The sequence below is a fragment of the Squalius cephalus genome (genome assembly GCF_949319135.1).
Source record: "Squalius cephalus genome assembly, chromosome: 17".
Lineage (NCBI taxonomy): Eukaryota > Metazoa > Chordata > Actinopteri > Cypriniformes > Leuciscidae > Squalius > Squalius cephalus.
The window spans coordinates 10,264,441-10,282,580 of record NC_137138.1 but is presented as its reverse complement, the minus strand read 5'-3'; the positions used below and the strand labels follow the sequence as shown (position 1 = coordinate 10,282,580).

The following is an 18,140-nucleotide window of genomic DNA, read 5'->3' as shown; positions in this document are numbered from 1 at the left end:
CCGTCGAGGGCCGCGAGAAGCGAGGTCCTAACTCCTTGGAGGTCATGGAGTCTTGATCTTATCACCACAATGGTCATGTTCCCACAATGAGAACATGACTCATCCACGAGCGCTGCCTGAGTGTTATTAAAGCCCAAACACGCTAGGCAGCGCTCGTGACCGTCAGGCGGATGGACCATGCGCCCACATCCAGAAACACGCAGGCAAGCCATCTTTAAAAAGACGTGCCCGTGCAGCTCTTTTAGAAAAAAGGAAAGCTCTCTTTAGAAGTGCTGAAGCGCCCAGGGGGAAACACGAGCCGCGTGCAAAGTCACTGCACAGACGAGCAGCAGGACCGTGAACCCGCTGAAACGCGCCGTCACACCAACACCGACTGAAGAGATACACTCGTTGCTGTAGAAGACGAAGAAAGCACATAAACACTTCGGCTCCGAAGCAGAAACATAATGCGAGATTGCACTCACGGCTCCTTTTATACCAACGCGGTGGGGCAGAGTTCGCGATGCAAATTCCGCAGACCCATGGTATTTTCATATCATTGGCTCGTTTTCTAATACTCGAAGATGATAGGGCTCTCTAGCGAAACCCCCATTTCGTCAGTCACTGACCTAACTCGTAGTGACTGACTGAAAGGGAATCCTGGTGATCTTCTCTTTTCTTTACTTCCCTTTCTCCTTCTTTCCTTCATTCTTTCTTCTCTCTTGTGCTGCAATTTTCACAGCATGCATGAGGGAGTGAATTGTCACCCCAATCATGCTTCTGTCTGGTTTTATAAATTTAAGTCAAGAATTTAGTATGAATTGCCTTGTAAATATTTTGGTGCAAATTCATCACTTGGTATGAAACTTTCTAGTTAAAGTATATACACTGCAGTTCAACAGTTTGGGATCACTACAATTTTGTAAAAAATATTTTACCAAAGATTATCCATTTCAAATAAATGCTGTTTTTTTTTGTTTTGTTTTTTACTTTCTATTCATCAAAGAATCTTGAAAATGTATCACAGTTTCCACAAAAATATTAAACAGCACAACTGTTTTCAACATAAAAAATTAGATGATAATAAAAAAAAAATCTTGAACACCAAATTAGCATATTTCTGCATTCTTAGGCTTATGCATTTTATAGTAATATTATTTCTTTTTTTTTAATTCCAAGAACATTCCGTTTGGTTTTGTAAGATAAAAATGTTGCCTCTGTGTTTGGTTGCCATTTGATGTCTAATATAAAATCTGGATTTTGAAGCAAAAACAAGTTAGAACCACTGGAAGTTTCTCAAATTCATTTTTTATTTGTTTGTTTGTTTTATTTTTCCAGAGTGCTTTGAGACGTGCCCTGATGTTCAAAAGAAACCTACGCCTCTGACAAACCCCTCCATTACCATCCGACCGTTGTGTTTTATCTTCCCTGCTCCCTTTGTACTTTTGCATTTTCTTTTCTCTCTTGCATTTTCTCTCTGTTGTCTTTAAAGTGCTGTCTTGACCAGACGGAAAGAAACAATATTGCTTTTAGAGGACAAACAAATAGAGGTTCTCCATTATCTTTCCGTTCATCCCGTATATTTGTGCACGTTCGTCTGTGTGTGCGCCCCGGTGCTTGTCAAGTGGGACAGGGAAGCATGCACAAGTGTCCCATGAGAGCTCTAGCCCGTTCTATAACATGACAGGCCCTCAGAGGAGCACGCCAAGCTGTCACACTGAGCTCTCCCCAACGCTAATGAGTCAGAGTTAATTAAAAATCCCAGGCAGGACTGCGGGAGACACACACATCGACACACACACATATATATACGCAAGCGTACATGCGCTCACCCAACCTGGCCAGGGTTAAACACACAGAGTGGACAGCGGGGAAGAATATTGCTGATTCATGCTCTAGCCTCAGGAGGCCCGTGTGTGTGTGTGAACGTCAGTGCGTGTGTCCCTTGTGTGTGTTTAGCATCCCTGCGGCCTTTCTGAGGCCACTTTTCTTTTTAGTATCTACTAAAATAGCTACTAAAGTAGTTAGCTACTAGATGGAGCCGATAGCCTTGTGGGCAGCGCTACGACCGAGGTTCGAGCCTCGGATCCTGTTTACACATGGTATTAAGAACCGTTTTGGTCGATCAGACCACACACTTTCGACCACTTACAGAGGTAGTCGAAAACGCATTTGACTGAATTGCTTTGGTACTGTAGACGCTCATGTGGTCGAATGCATTCAAACAGCCCCAAAAGACCGTCTACTCACTGCCAACTGACCTATTGCATAAACACTATGGGAAGCAAGGTATAGCCAGATGGGAATTAAACTTTGTCGGCTTGAGACCCAAGTTTGGTTTGCAGACGAAAAACGTACCAAGTACAATGTTCTCTCCATTCCTGATTTCAAACACTCGCGGCTATCCGAGCAGAAACGAAAGCTTCTGCTCTCTGTGTGTTTTTCCATCGTCTCCGGGCTCGTTCATATGTAAATTGCGCAAGCTTATTTTGTGCATTAGATCGAAAGATCTGAAAAAAAACAATAATTTTCCCGCCCATTATAGACCCTCCCCTCGAAGAAATCAGTACAGAAGTGGTTGAAAGTGGACAAATGACGTATTAAAACACCAGGTGTAAACGAGAATGTGTCTCCCTCGTCTACTTGCGATCCGATCGGCCAAAATGCATCTTAATAACAGGCGTAAACAGGGCCTGAGATTAATAAATGCTGTATTTTTCATTTTTAGTTCATGTTAACTCTTATATTTAACTAAAGGTAACGAACGAAACTTTATTGTAAAATGCTACCAAAATCTCATATAAAAGTTTTTTTTACAATAACTGCAGAAGCTGTGGTTAACATGGTAAATTTTTGTATTTGATTTTGATTAGTTTTCTTTCATCACCAAAATGGTTTTATGTTTCTTTTTTGTTAAAAAGAAAAGATTAGCACCTTGCTGCAACAAGGGTTTGTTTGAAAATAAATTTGTTTTAATTTTCCATTTTGGTTAGCAATCAGTCTTTCCATCTTATCGTCATTTGTGACACTATTAGCATGCAGGCGGAAATGTCAGCGGCAGATTATCATGTTTACTCAGCATATTAATATATTAGCATTTTTTTAATATTAATGCAAGATTAGCATAAACATTAGCATCCATTAACATTCTTTTGCATATTCAAATTTGCTTACCTCATGTACAAATGCGACGCTAATCGTTTCAGCTTTTGTTCAGTGGTTATTCCACTCAATTCCTATCCCAGTGGGATTTTTTGATTAAGTTGACGCTGAAAAGATTCATGGTTGTTTTTAGCAAACTACTTTAGCGGGGTGAGATTAGCATCGTATGAGAGTGAGTGCTTGTTCGAAGAGCTGGATGTTAACACAAACTCACATTGATGCACGTTAGGGCAGATGTTCCGAGGAGGGACAGGAAGATTGTCGTCTTGTCACACTGAACTTAAAGACTGAGGCGTGAGTTGCAGCAGACCATGAAAGCTGAGAAAAGATCCTATCGCATCAGACTGATGAACTTTCTTGCCATCTCATTCTTTCTTCTTACAGATTTCCTCCATAACTTTTTGTTGTTGCTGTTGTCATTGTTTGGCTTATCCTTTCATCATGCAGTACATTTTGTTAATTCACTCCTGCTATTTGCAAATCTTGTTTTTTAAGGAACTGCCTCTTGCCCTTTTGAACCAGTGCTGCATTGTCTCTTAAATCTCACATTTGTTGATGTACACAAGTACATGTGTTTTTGGTGCTCTGTAATGTATTGAATATTGTGGTTGTGAATTCTGATCATTTAATTGGCAGATAATATTATCTATATAGCTGCCTAGTATTTTGTTGAAATTCCAGAAGCATCATTCACATGACTAATGAATATTTATGAATTTTTTTTTTTCATGGATTTACAATTGTTTTTGCAAATATAACAAAAAAAGTAATTAATTCATTAAAATAAATTGTTATGATAAATGATTAATGAATCGTATAATTATAACACATTTAAAATATGTTGAGACATTTTTTTTTTATTGTTGCGGCTTTCATAAAAATGTTATTGCCAGTAAAAAAAAAAAAAAAAAAAAAAATATATATATATATATATATATATATATATATATATATATATATATATACTTTTTTTTTTTTTTTTTTTTTTTTTTTTTACTGGCAATAACATACAATTGTATATGTGTGTATATATATATATATATATATATATATATATATATATATATATATATATATATATATATATATATATATATATATATATATATATATATATATATATATATAATTTTTTTTTTTTTACTCTGTGGTTTCAAACCAAGCAGGTTTTTGTACATAAAAATGTTCAAGCCTGAGTGTACTTGAAGCAAGGTAATTTTCTGAAAAGTGCTAGTATGAATGCTATTTTTTACAAAAAATAATGATCAGCTATTTTTATTGGCCAAAAAATCCCAAACAGTGCATCCTTATTGTCTGTCAAATTAATGAGCAAGCATGCACATTCATACACTGTTAAATGTTGATACCAGCAAGGCCGTGTTGCCAGAAAATTAAAAGAAGCTGCATATTTTCTTCCACATACACACACACACTTGTATTTGCGCACATTCTCCATCTTTCTCTGGGGAGCATAAGTGTGTATGGCTCTGGGCATGTGCTCAGAACGTCTTCATCTCTCTTCTTTCTTTTATGTCTCTGTGTCTGCTACACAAATGTAATAATGTTGTGTTTCTTTCCTGGTTTGGCAAAAACAATATGAAGGTAGAGAGCCCAGCTCCACTCAAACGGACACCTGCTTGTGTCTCAACCTCTCTGACCTGTCTTTAATTTATCTCTGTCTCTGTTATTTCCTCTCTCAGGCTGTGCCTTCCTCACATACTGTGCAAGAGAATCGGCGCTAAAAGCTCAGACCGCGCTTCACGAGCAGAAGACGCTACCTGGGGTAGGTCATCACGGTCAAACACAAACATAAACATGCAAAAAAAACACATGCACGCTACAACAAATGGGTAGTTGGCATAAAATACTTTTGGGAAGTTTTCCATGTGACATGCTATTATAGCATATTATTATATGCATTTTGGTGTTATTTTTATAGCTTATATTAATTCAGGATGCATTAAATTGATCAAAAGTACAGTAAATATGTTTAACTATGTAGGTTTAAATATGTTTTCAACATTGATAATAATAAAAAATCAGCATATTAGAATGATTTCCAATGGATCACACTGAAGACTGGAGTAATGATGTTTAAAATTAAGCTTTGTTATTACAGGAATAAATTACATGTATTTTTTACATGAATTTTAAAATCTATTAAAACAAAAAACTGTTATTTTATATATTTTATAAATTAAAGTGTTACAAATATTTCAAAATATTAGTGTTTTACTGTACTTTATCAAATAAAAAATAGTGCAGTGCTATGTGTCAACTACCCAAATGTATATGTAATACGTTTTACATTTAAACACATTGTATGCAGGTTTGGCTAGAAGATTTATTTCCGTGTATTTTTTTGTCGCATATCTTAAAAAGATAGCCCTCAAAAAGCGCTAACTCTTCTTTTTTGGCTTGCATTTGCAATCCCGTTCCCTCGCTTCTCATACTCTTCCTTCCTTTTCCTCTTCATCTCTCTCTCTTTCTGGAAGAGCCTTGTACCCAAGGGCAAGAACTACACAGCACCACATTAGAGCTGGCCTATTTATAGTGTCTTTTAGTGTCTCTGAGCATGTGTGTGTGTGTGCGATCGTGCCGTATGAATGTCTGCAGGCACGTGTGTGTGTATGTGAATGTTTTACTATGTCACTCCTTTTTAGGTTCAGTACAAACTTGCTGTCCCACTCTAACATTGTTTGGTTGCAGTGTGTGTGTGTGTGTGTGTTTTGAAGTTTCTCCGTAAGCTCTTGCTCAGCTCGGTTTGGTGTGTTCTGTTTTAATGACGCCTCCAGGGAGAATGACAGTTGCCGTGGCGAACGGAATGCCTTTGATGCGAGTGATTATGACATCATAGATGTTGAATGCAAGGGGAGTCACTTTGCTGTAGTTCCACTTCCTTTCTCTTAGTGCAAAGAATATTCACTCTGTAAAAGCGCGCACACAGCCATACACGTTTCGTTCATCCGCCCCCATCCCGCCATGAGCGTGTAAGTCATCATGTTAGATGTTGACTGTAATAAGAAAAACCCTTGATCGTCTTATTACGAGCACATCTATTTGCACGAAATGCAAACGCAGCAGCAGCAAATGAATTCAATCGAAGGCTCTGCCTATCACAAATGTTTCATAAGAATACTAATTACCCAGAGGAACATTTTATCGCTCGGTTTGCTCATTCAGAGCTCAGGAGACTTAATAGAGTTCTTGGTTGTCTTTGTCTCGGATGTTTCTCCTATATTTCCATAATAGATGTAAAAAGGTGTAAATGAGACGTATAGTATGAGTAAAGATGTGAAATGAATGTGGATAGTACAGCTGGGATCATTTAATGAGAAATGTTTGAGCTCATATTGAGATCTGGTAAAATACTTTATTACTGTATACTTATTATAAAAATCATGTGCAAACTATTAGTTTATAGTTAATTAATAGTTAACTAATTAACTGTAGTTAATACATTAATATACAAACAGTGAGTTCTTCGTTCATTGTCACTGTAATTAACTAATTATTATTGTTTAATTAGCTCATTTATAAAGAGTTAGATAATGCTTTGCTAACAACTTATTAACCGTAATTAGTTCTCACTTTAATTAAGTGCTTTAAACCGACCTTTATTAGACATTAATTACATTAGTATTAAGAGTTCCTTAAAATGTTTACAAATACCCCCAAAAAATAACAATGCTGTCAATAGGAAATACAAATACTCATTATGTCACGTTGTTAAAATAAATCAGAGGTAGGTTTAGTGGATAGAATATATAGTTTGTACATTCTTGTAGAATAAGCTTCGAAATTGAGTAACACATTTTTATTGTGAATGATAAATGCTTAAGTAAACAAAGAAAGAGAGACAGAGAGAGAAAGAAGAATAAATAAGTCTGAAGTGATGAAAAAGTCATTGGAACCTTTTATGTGTTTTATCTGCAGGAGAATCTTGAGCCATCCTCCATCTCTTTTCCTTTCTTTCTCTTTGCCCCCCTTCTCAGCCTTTATGCAGTAATCTCTCTCATTTTTCCACTTCACTTGACAGCTTGATGGTTTTTAGGAAAGTGGTTTTTATGTTAGAAAGTTCTGTCAAGTGCAAGAAGGCCTCCCAAGTTCAAGTCTGGAAGAGATAGAAAGAGCCAAAAAGAGTGGGCTGTTCTTGGACCTTCAGTCGCTCCAAATGAATGATGAAAAACACATTTGCGCCTGTTAGCTTAAAGCCCGACTCTCTGTGACAGTTTCTTTTGTTTTGTGCGGGATCCACTCCGACTAAAATTGCACAAGCATTTATATTGTGCTTATCGAGCATTTCTGCCATATTTGACATCACAATATTGCAGCTATAAAGAAATGCAGGACGGAATATAGTGTTTATAGGTGTAATTTGGTTTAAGGTGTATTACCTACTGGTATGATACAGAAAATCAGCCGTTTGCACCTTATATTTTTTCTGGGTTATTACATTTAGGTATATTATCATTTGTCATATTTTCTGGGCTATATTCTACACTTTTATATTTTGCATAATGTTATTTAATGGTCTTAATTTAGTTTTATAAAAGCAATTTTGCACCCTTTCTGACCTTTACAAATAAACCAGCTGTTTTGGTACTGTCTCTTTTAAGACTTTTATTTGTAAATTACTCAGGATTGATTCATGAAGTTGCTGATAACTAAATAGCCATTTATAAGTAAACACGGGTGATCATATGTTAATGTGCTATGATTTTTTGAATAACAATTTGCACATATCGAAGTTTAAAGTGTAACTTTACCGATTTTCAACCCTCTTTGTATTGTTACAGTGTCGTTAGTATATGTAAATAAACAGTGTTTGCTCGTTCTTCATGCTACCTGGACCGAGAAATTCACATTTGTCAGCAAAAGTCATTTTTACAGCTCCAGGGCTATCGTGAAAACTACACATTATACTATACCGCATTTTTGTATCCCCGCCCACAGACTGTCGGATCGACAGAGGGTTATTACCAGAACAGTTCTTGGAAGAGTAGGTATCGCTGAAATTTGTATCATACTTTGTCTACTCTTTAAACCGAATTATGGTAAAAATAGAACACTATGGCAACAGCTTTCTTACCTGTAAATTTGATGGGTTGAGCGTTTTCTTTTAGTTTTTCCCCTCTGTTTGCCCTAAAACACTGTGTGCGTAGACATTCGGTTTGAAATATTGACTACAAACATGGTCAACATTTCAAACTGGATGATTTTCCGCTTTCAGATAGATTTTCCATCTCGGAGTTCTCTCCGTATTTACGGTTCTTTGCAGCCTTTAGCCAATGACTGCAACTTGCTGGAAACCAAAAATTACTTGCTCCCACTAAACATTATTGCACCCAGGAACAATAAAAGTCGGCACCATTGTGACTAAAAGTTTGCTAAGAAGTATTTTCTACTAAAGCAAGGCAGTATTTGATGATAAGCATATCCATAGCAGACTGGTGGGCGTGGCCTTGGACTTGCATTATGGGTGTTGCAGGTTTCCATCCTATTTGGCAAAAGGGAAGACAACAGCCATTTTTCTCTGTTTTCTGTTTTTTGGTTGCCTTTCTACTGCATAGGTTGCCAAGTTTTATTGAAAGGACATTTTGCCAGTGGTATTACTGTACATCAAAAAGAACAAAGAAAATCCTGTTTTCTTAAAGTTGCAGTCCGTTTTTAGGTTAAAAATGATCCTAAATAAATTTTTGAGCAAGTACATAACCAGCCAGTGTTCAAAACTATCTGCTTGGTTTAGCTCGATTCAAAAGTGTAAGATTGTAATGTTTTTGATTCCAGTGGTACTGGTGGATTTCCGCAGGAAATTCGAGCATGTCTTTGCGCCATTACGTAACACCTGTACACATAAAGAAGGTGTCTCGGCTAGTAGGCTATATTGCGTGTGAGGATGTTGGAGGTGGAGATTTTTACCTTTTCTCACAGCACTTGATATAATTAAACTTATCAATTTGATGGTGGATCCAGAACTGGAGATTCACCCGTTAAAAAATGCAAAAGACTTCTGACTTCGGAGTTGCTACAGAAAAAAAGAGACTGCAACCGGGCCCATGCGAAAACAAGGATAAATATCGGAAAGGCATTAAATGTAGTCAAGCAATGCTGATGTTGTTAACATTAAAAATTTGAGAACAAAGTATAATTTGCACGGTTTGACGTGATATAAGCGATCGTTGGATTTAATTGGCGCGATTTATGCAATGCTTTTTTCCCTTAGTTGGTCAGAACAAAAGTGGACGTTACTTACTTGTTCAGGTGACATTTTCTGGTGAAAATTCTAATGTTGGTCATACTCCCAAAAAGTAGAATCTGTGTTTCCGAATGACAGCATCCACACCGGCGCGGCGACTGACAGCCGCACATTCTCCTCAAAACATTGGATTCATTCGCGCTGTGCCGTGCCGAGGCACAACCCACGTAAAGTTGATAATTCCGCAAATAACTGTAATTGCACATTTCGAACAGAGATGGCGACAAAGAGGAAAAACTACGGACTGCAGCTTTAAGTTATGGCCCTTTTAAAATGACATTTATGACAGTTCCTGCGGTATTTGTGGCATGTTAAACTGACACTTTTTCTATCTTAATATATTTTTAAATATAATTGGTTCAATGAAAGTATGTAAAAAAAAAACTATACTGACATACAACATTTAAAAAAAAGTGTTTTATTCTGTAGAAAATACTAAAAACTATTTTAAAAGATGAAAGTTTTTGAAGCTATAATATTGTGTTTCATACATATAGATTATAAAAGGGGGAGTTTTTTTTTTTTTTCCCATTTGGGGCGATTGCAGTGACAAGTCAGGCCATGCTCTCATGCACACTGTATTTATTAAAATCTCTTCCGGCCTCTCTCTCATACTACAGTATGATGCCTCAGAAGCACTCTATTGATTCTGGCACTGGGCCTCATCAGCAGGAGGGTGTGTGTACACACCCACGGCCGCTCTCTCGCTCACGTTTAAATACACACACACGCACGAGTACAAACGGGGAAGCTATTACTCACTGGAACGCACACAAATGCAAAATGTTCACAAATACGCATTCATGTGGATGAATATTCATGTAAAAAATATTTGCAGGAGACTCAAACTGTAATAAACGTTGTGGCAAGGCTTCACAGATACACCATGGTTATGTTCAAAATGGAATGCTACTAGTATACTGTGCATAGTATATGCTATAATTATAAAAGAACAATTCAAACAGCTACATCGTTGTCTAATTAACATGCATGTTTAATTCAGCAAGCACCATCCAGTTATTATCTTATAAATAAATCCAGTTATTTTGCATTTTTAATCCCATTTTGTCGATCAAATAATGAAGTCAAAAGAGATCTCAGTTGATATTTGTTACAAATAAAAGAAAGAAGAAGAAGGCGGGAACTGGCGAACATTCAATGTAAGTTTAATAACGAAATTAACAAACAACAAAACGAAAGTAAGCGTTAGCCCCTCACTGACAACTGCAGCATAAACATAATAAAACACAACATAAATGTCCCAAGCCTGGCACTCTCTCTCGTCTTCCACTGTCATCTCTCCTCCTTTTATCCTTCCGGAGCTCCTCCATGGGACTCGAGACTGATGTGTTGCGCTGGTCTTTAACAATCGCTATCACGGCCCTGCCCTTCTCCTCACCACAACATTGTTCTTGTTCATTTGTCAGAATGCTGTAAAATGTCAAGTTGATCGCATTGCATTATTGGATTCAGTATTTCACACAGTGCGCTCTGGTTGCACGTTCTGGCAAATGTTGCATCATTCGGAAACTCGCACATTCAGAAGACTGATATGCACTGTACACACACTGCATGCTATTTTCTTTCAGAAATAGTTAGTGTTCCATTCTGAACATACCCGAAGATAAACTTACCTCACCTCCCACATACACGCACATATATCGAGACGAAATAAATGCAGACACCCAGTAAAAAAAAAAATACTTTAAAGCACACATTTATACTCTCAAACACATAAATGGACTGTCCATTGACCAATGATAGTACATGCTGACAGTCTGTGGATAAGGAAGCACAATGTGGATCAATGCATCATTTTGTAACTCATAAAGGTGTACACACACACACACACACACACACACACACACACACCTACAGCAGCTCTGATCTCTGATATGAGCCTGTGCCGTGCCTCCAGAAACAGAGATGAAATGGGAAAAGAGGAGGGGTGAAAGAGAGGATTGAAACACATGAAGGGATGGAAGAAAGAAAGAAGGACAGAATTAGGCTCTTTGCTCTGATTTCTGTTCATTTACATCTCTCTCTCTCTCTCTCTCTCTCTCTCTCTCTCTCTCTCTCTCTCTCTCTCTCTCACTCTCTCTCTCTCTCTCTCTCTCTCTCTCGCTCTCTCTCTCTGGCGAGTGTGTGTGATATGCTAGAAATCCATACCATTGACCAACCGCGTGACCTACTTTTGTGGCAGCTCTTTCAATAAGTCTTCCGACTGGTCAATATTGACCTGATCCCCAAGAGAGGTCCGGGGAAAAAGGGAGTGTGAAGACCTTTGAATGTGTTGTGTTTTAAACTAAAGTAATTGCTGTATTCATTTACAGAAACGTGCTGTGTTAATCTTACATTACAAGTAAAAGATTACTATAATATTATTATTACCACTATCTTTCATATTTTAGAGTAATTATAAAATAATGTAAGTGACAAAATTAAATAAAAAAATAACTCAAATTGAAGTGTGACCTTCCATTTATTTATAATGTTACCAAAATTTCATTTTCATATAAATGCGTATTTTAAATTTGATTAAATTCATCAAAGAATCCTGAAAAGATGTATCACCGTTTCCTCAAAAAAATACAAATCTTATTCTTATTATCAATACTTGTTATTGATAATAATAAGAAATTATTATCACCAAATCAGCATATTAGAATGATTTCTGAAGGATCATGTGACACTGAAGACTGAAGTAATAATGCTGAAAATTCTGCTTTGCCATCGTAGGAATAAATGACATTTTAAAATGTATTCAAATAAAATAAAATAAAATTCACAATAGACTTAAAATCTTACAGACTTTTTTTTACAAAGATAATTTCAAGCATAAATGATCATGAGAAATATAATGTAAAGGCAAGTGTGTCTAAACTTTTGACTGAAACAATGTATTTTGCTTAAGAAATCTTTTAGGATGTTTTAATATATTTTGCCTTGTGACGTTTTAAAATGATAATTAAGCGTTTTTTTTTTTTTTTTTTTTCAGGCAATCCTCATTGCAGTAATGAAAAAAAAGCTTAAATTGTAAAATATTTATAAATAATGGCAGTGTTTCTTGTACTACCATATTATGATAATTGAATACAAAATGTAAACCATACTTGTGGTATATAGTATGTGGAATACTGTATATACAGTAAGATTGATGTGTGCAGTTGTCATGAAAATTTCACAATTCCAAATATCATTATGGTCTTCATTTTCTTAATGCAAAATGTATTTTCTGTTTGTGATTTTGGGGTTAAACGTCTTCTGAATTGACCTCCTTCTTGGAAGAGAACCTCGCTCAGAATCACCTGCGAGTTCACAATCCTTACGTAATCACTCACAGCTCACCGTGATTAAACCTGCGAATCCGTTGCTGAGAGAGACGTTTTGACAGATACTCGTCTGTCGTCGTGAAAAATAGATGCTCTTCTTCTCAACTTGTAGAGCTCGCTGCCTCCACTGTGGGGGCCTGCTGTACTGATTACAACATTATGTAATACGGAAGAGACGCTCTATATCCAGAATTCAGTGTGAAAAATGCTTGTGACAGCACAGTGGCCCAGGAAGGAGGAAAAAAAAATACAAATTTCCTTTTGCAGCCGATGTCGTGCTGACTTCGTCTAAACACTGTGCGGGCGCCCGGAGCGGATGAGACAATAGGTACGTTGACATATCCACTCATAATAGCCTCGTCGAGCAGACAGCAGTTGCGTGTGGTGATTTGTTGCTGGTTAATACGACTGTGCTGTGGTCGGAGCCATATGGCGGCGGAATAATAAACTTTACAGCGGAGGACATTTGTCCGATGTGATTGGTTTTATTGAAGGACGCATTTTCACAAATCTTATTGGAGCCCCGGTGGCACAACAGTTTGGTAGCCGGGGCAAGCGGACACAACAACAACGGCGACGCGGGAATAAAAACACAATTGCAGGCCACGACTTGGCTGCCTTTTAATTATTGATGGCCACTTCGGCTCTGCATTGGGCCGTAATTGCATTACAGGTCACTTCTCAATAGCAATCTGTGAAAGTTGTGGTGATGTGTGCTGGGAGACGATCGATAGGTGCTGTCCAGGGTGCTGGATTCAGACTCTCTCTCTCTCTCTCTCACTCTCACTCTCTCTCACTCATTCTATTTTCTGCTGTTTGTTTCTCACCTGTTTTCTCACTGTTCAGGTTCCCTCTGTGGTGGCCTTTATTCTTGAAGCTGTTAGTCAATTGGAAATCTTTCATCTTTTCAGGAGTCAATGAATTTTCTGCTGTATGTGGGCAGCGAATATCATACAGCACTTAAAGAAAAGGTATTTCTTTATGCAAAAGTGAGCTACTGTTAAAAAAAAAATCATTTATTTAGCCCTATTAATTACTTATTATTTACTTATTACTTATTTAACCATTTATTATGACAGGACTAGTTTTACCTGAGGAGGCTAATTATTTTGACTTTATTTCTGCCTAAATTGATTTATATATTTATTTATTTTTATTATTTTTATAGTGACACAACCTCTGTGAAAATTGAGTAAATCTCATTTCATCCGAGTAGCAATGTCTTTGATTGCGAAATATTATTTTTGCACAGCATTTCTCATTTATTTTGACCTTTGATTACCGTTACTAGAGCAAAATTTCTTTTCGCATTCATTATGGATTTCTTGTTTACTTTTCTGCAGAAAATCAACAAAACAGCTAAAAGTTTGAATACTGCTGGCATCTCTTATGTAAAAAAAAAAAAAAAAGCAAATCTGATCACAGACTGCTTAGAATGGCCACTGTTGTAAGACTCATTTGATGTGCATCCACACGTACATATTGACTGCTTTACAATGGCTTTTTTACGATGACTGAATCTTTGTATTAATAGTGTTTATTGCCTCTTTAGATTAATCGCTTGTTGTATTCCTCAATTGTCAGTCGTCTTGATTAAAAACGAAATGAATGAATGTAAATGTTATATATTTTTCTGGTTGTGTATATATTTATATTATGGAGTTTCTCCAGTGAATGAATGAACTATTAATGGTTAACACAGGCATACTCACCATGAGCATCATTGTGGGCCTTGCCAATCTACTCTCATTTCTTTTCTCCTCTATCACTGTTATTTCACCTGCCATTGCTCCCTTGTCTCTGCCCAGTTCTTTCTCATCGCTTCCGTCCACACTTAATTTCTTTTGCTGTCTGTCACACATTTGCTGTGTCATCCTGTCCCTTTCTTCCTGTTCTCCTGCTGTACTTCGTTCCCCCTCTCTCTCTCTCTCTCTCTCTTTCAAGCCGGAGAGTTGAGGAGACAGTAGATTTTGCATGCTCTAAATACACTCACTACGTGTGGGTCTCAGTGTGTGTTTTGCTATGGTGTCATCCAGGGATGGACGGCAGGAGGAAGCAGTGTTTGTTAAATCATGATTTCGTGGCCACAGAAGAGGAGGGGTGAAGGGAGAGAGGCTTGGAGAGATCAGGCCAGAGTGTGTCCAGGCAGCTTGGCAGACATCTAAGCCTCCTGCTCTATTTGTTCTTCCCTCCATCCCTTTTTCCTTTATCCCTCCATCCATTTCTATGTCTCCTGGCTCTTAGCTTATTCTGTTTCTTTATATTGTCCTCTTTTTCTATGTGGGGTGTCTCTTACTTATTCATTCACAAGTCGCACAGGTATATTTGTGGCAATAGCCAACAATACATTGTATGGGTCAAAATTATCGATTTTTCTTGTATGCCAAAAATCATTAGGCTATTAAGTAAAGATCATGTTCCATGAAGATATTTTGTAAATTTCCTACCGTAAATATATAAAACATTTCTTTTTGTGAGTGAATGCAGCACAATCGCGAACATAAATGGACAACTTTAAAGGCGATTTTCTCAATGTTTCGCTTTTTTTGCACCCTCAGATTCCAGATTTTCAAATAGTTGTATCTCAGCCACATATTGTCCTATCCTAACAAACCATACATCAATGGAAAGCTTATTCATTCAGCTTTCAAAATTGAGCCATGTGACTGGTTTTGCGGTCCAGGGTCACATTTCAGAGGCAGTACTTTGGATTGCTCAGTGCTTCATATCCCATGCGTTGTTGTGCCATGTTCTTCCCGAGCATTGCTTCATGGACTGTTGTTCTATGTTGTGATTTTAACAAGCTGTATTTTAAGGAAGCATCCTGTCACATAAAGAATAACATAGTTATAGTTATAGTGTGCGTGTGTGCGTGTGGGTGTGTGGTGTGTGTGTAAGAGAGAGATTTTGTGTTCTTTAATAACGATATATAAAATTTATTGATTAAGATAAAAAGATTGATCAAAAGTGACGAAATTATTTTATTCCAAGTAAATTCTGTTCTTTTGAACTTTCTCTTCATTAAAGAATCCTGAAAATGTATCCCAGTTTCCACAAAAATAATATAGTAAAATAGGCAATGGTTATTTGAAATTGTAATATTTCACAACGTTACTGTTTTTACTTTAAAAGAATATCGGCTTCTTTCAAAAATATTTAAAAAGATGGATGGATGACATTTATAATCAAAAAATATAATGATCTGAATCTTTTTACAGACATTTTTCTTGACTCATTCACCATCTTGATTAATATTTTTACTGAGCTTGTCGAAATGCATTCTGGGATTGACTTCAAAGGATACAGCATTGCTGTAGAATTTGCCCAGAATTAAGCATGAAGGCTTAGAAGGCTTTTATTAATAACAGCTTACATGTTGGAAGTGTGCCTATATGATGCTTTAAAATGATGTCTTGGTAGGCAGTAGGCAACTGATTTCTCACGCGTAACTCGTTTGTAATGCGTTTCGTGCTGTTTGATAATGATCTGCACGGAACGTACTGCACAGTTCTGTGTTATGAGTTTATAGAACATTCCAAATATGTTTAAACGTCAGTTCATCGTTTTCTAGTGGTCTCTGGCCTTAAATGTGTAACCCATTCAGCTCTGGTCTGTTTGCGATTGTGTGCTCTTGATGCTGTGTGTTCAAACTGCCAGACTGTGCTCAATGAGGCTTCTCTTTTTCTCTGACTTCCTGCCGCGAGCGTCCTCTCGGTTAGCCAGTCAGAAGCCTGTATGTGTGCGCACACGTTTGTGAGTGGAATCTAGACTTGATGTTTTTTATGATTGCGTGCACATCTGGCAGTGTGTTTTATTGATAACTTATCAATATCACATCACGTTCATTTAATAACAATCAGGAGTGTGATATTCAGCTTCTATTCAGCTTCTTCTGTGGAGTTCACCTCAAACTAGGTCTCCTCTCCTGCACACTCTTTCACTCTTCTCCTTTCCGCATGGCAGGACAATGTCTCTCTCACTCAGCCTCTCTCGCTTTTTCTCTCGTCTCGTCACTTACAACCCTTTGCTTACACCCCTCCTCCTATCCGAAAGTGATTTAACAGCTCTGGACGTCAGATGTGTCAACTTCTGTTAACTGTTTCCCCCTCTTTCTTTTGTTTAACTCCCATACTCTGTGGACACTCATTCTGATTTGTGAAGTCCAGCCCTCAGCGAAGAGACAGCGATTTCTCAGGTCCATTATTAGTCAGATCAGCAGTCGAGAGGTGCACTAGCTTAGTGTTGATTAATATGCAGCATTAGCATTTGTGCTAAAAACATCGCTGAGCTACTACTGCCTTCAAGGCCTCCTGGGAGGTTATGTAGTCATGATGATGTGCATTCAAGAGATTTTGATCGGAATAAACTGGATGAGTTGGGCAATTTTAAATTGCATTCTTTTTCACATCCCGACAAAGACAGAATGCTTTCAGCGCATAATGAAGAGCAAAAAATCCACTTTGGGGTTTAGCTGATGCTTTGTGTGTATTGCATCATTCCTCGTGTGCCACAGAAAAAGGGCACAAGTAAATAGGAAAGCTGTTTTACATTTTAGTATACAGTATTAGACATTGAGTATAAAGAATTAAAAATGATTTTATATATATATATATATATATAAGTAAACATATATGCAATATACATGTACAGGTGCTGGTCATAAAATTAGAATATCATCAAAAAGTTGATTTATTTCAAGAATTCAACTTAACAGGTGAAACTAATATATTATATAGACTCATTACATGCAAAGTGAGATATTTCAAGCCTTTATTTGTTATAATTTTGATGATTATGGCTTACAGCTTGTGAAAACCACAAAATCAAAATCCCAGAAAATTAGAATATTACATGAAATCACACAGTAATTACACAGTGATACCATGGTCATTGAACCAGGTTTTGGTTCTTTTGGCAGTGTGGGCAGGTGCAAATCCTGCTGGAGAATGAAGGAAGCATGAAGTGCTCTGAAAATGTCCTGGTAGATGGCTGCGTTGACTCTGGATTTAATAAAGCACAGTGGACCAAAGTCCTCTTTTCTGATGAGAGCAAATTTTGCATCTCATTTGGAAACCAAGGTCCCAGAGTCTGGAGGAAGAATGGAGAGGCACACAATCCAAGATGCTTGAAGTCCAGTGTGAAGTTTCCACAGTCTGTGTTGGTTTGGGGAGCCATGTCATCGGCTGGTGTTGATCCACTGTGCTGTCCACTCAACACAGCCGTCTACCAGGACATTTTCAGAGCACTTCATGCTTCCTTCAGCAGACAAGCTTTATGGAGATGCTTCCTTCATTTTCCAGCAGGATTTGCACCGGCCCACACTGCCAAAATAACCAAAACCTGGTTCAATGACCATGGTATCACTGTGTAATTACTGTGTGATTTCATGTAATATTCTAAATTTCTGG

The 18,140-nt window shown here is 37.3% G+C and overlaps 1 protein-coding gene across 9 annotated transcripts in view; it reads left to right on the top strand.

Annotated features, from left to right (window-relative positions):
- Positions 1–18,140, top strand: part of celf4 (CUGBP, Elav-like family member 4) — a 92,833-nt gene that overhangs the window by 22,521 nt on the left and 52,172 nt on the right. For all 9 annotated transcript variants that reach the window (XR_013823991.1, XR_013823992.1, XM_079898222.1 and 6 more), the window contains exon 2: positions 4,842–4,924. Coding sequence is in view for 7 of the 9 variants with exons in the window: in XM_079898222.1 (XP_079754348.1) it covers positions 4,842–4,924 (83 nt within the window). In the remaining 2 variants the exon portion in view is untranslated. The remainder of the gene's footprint in view (positions 1–4,841; positions 4,925–18,140) is intronic.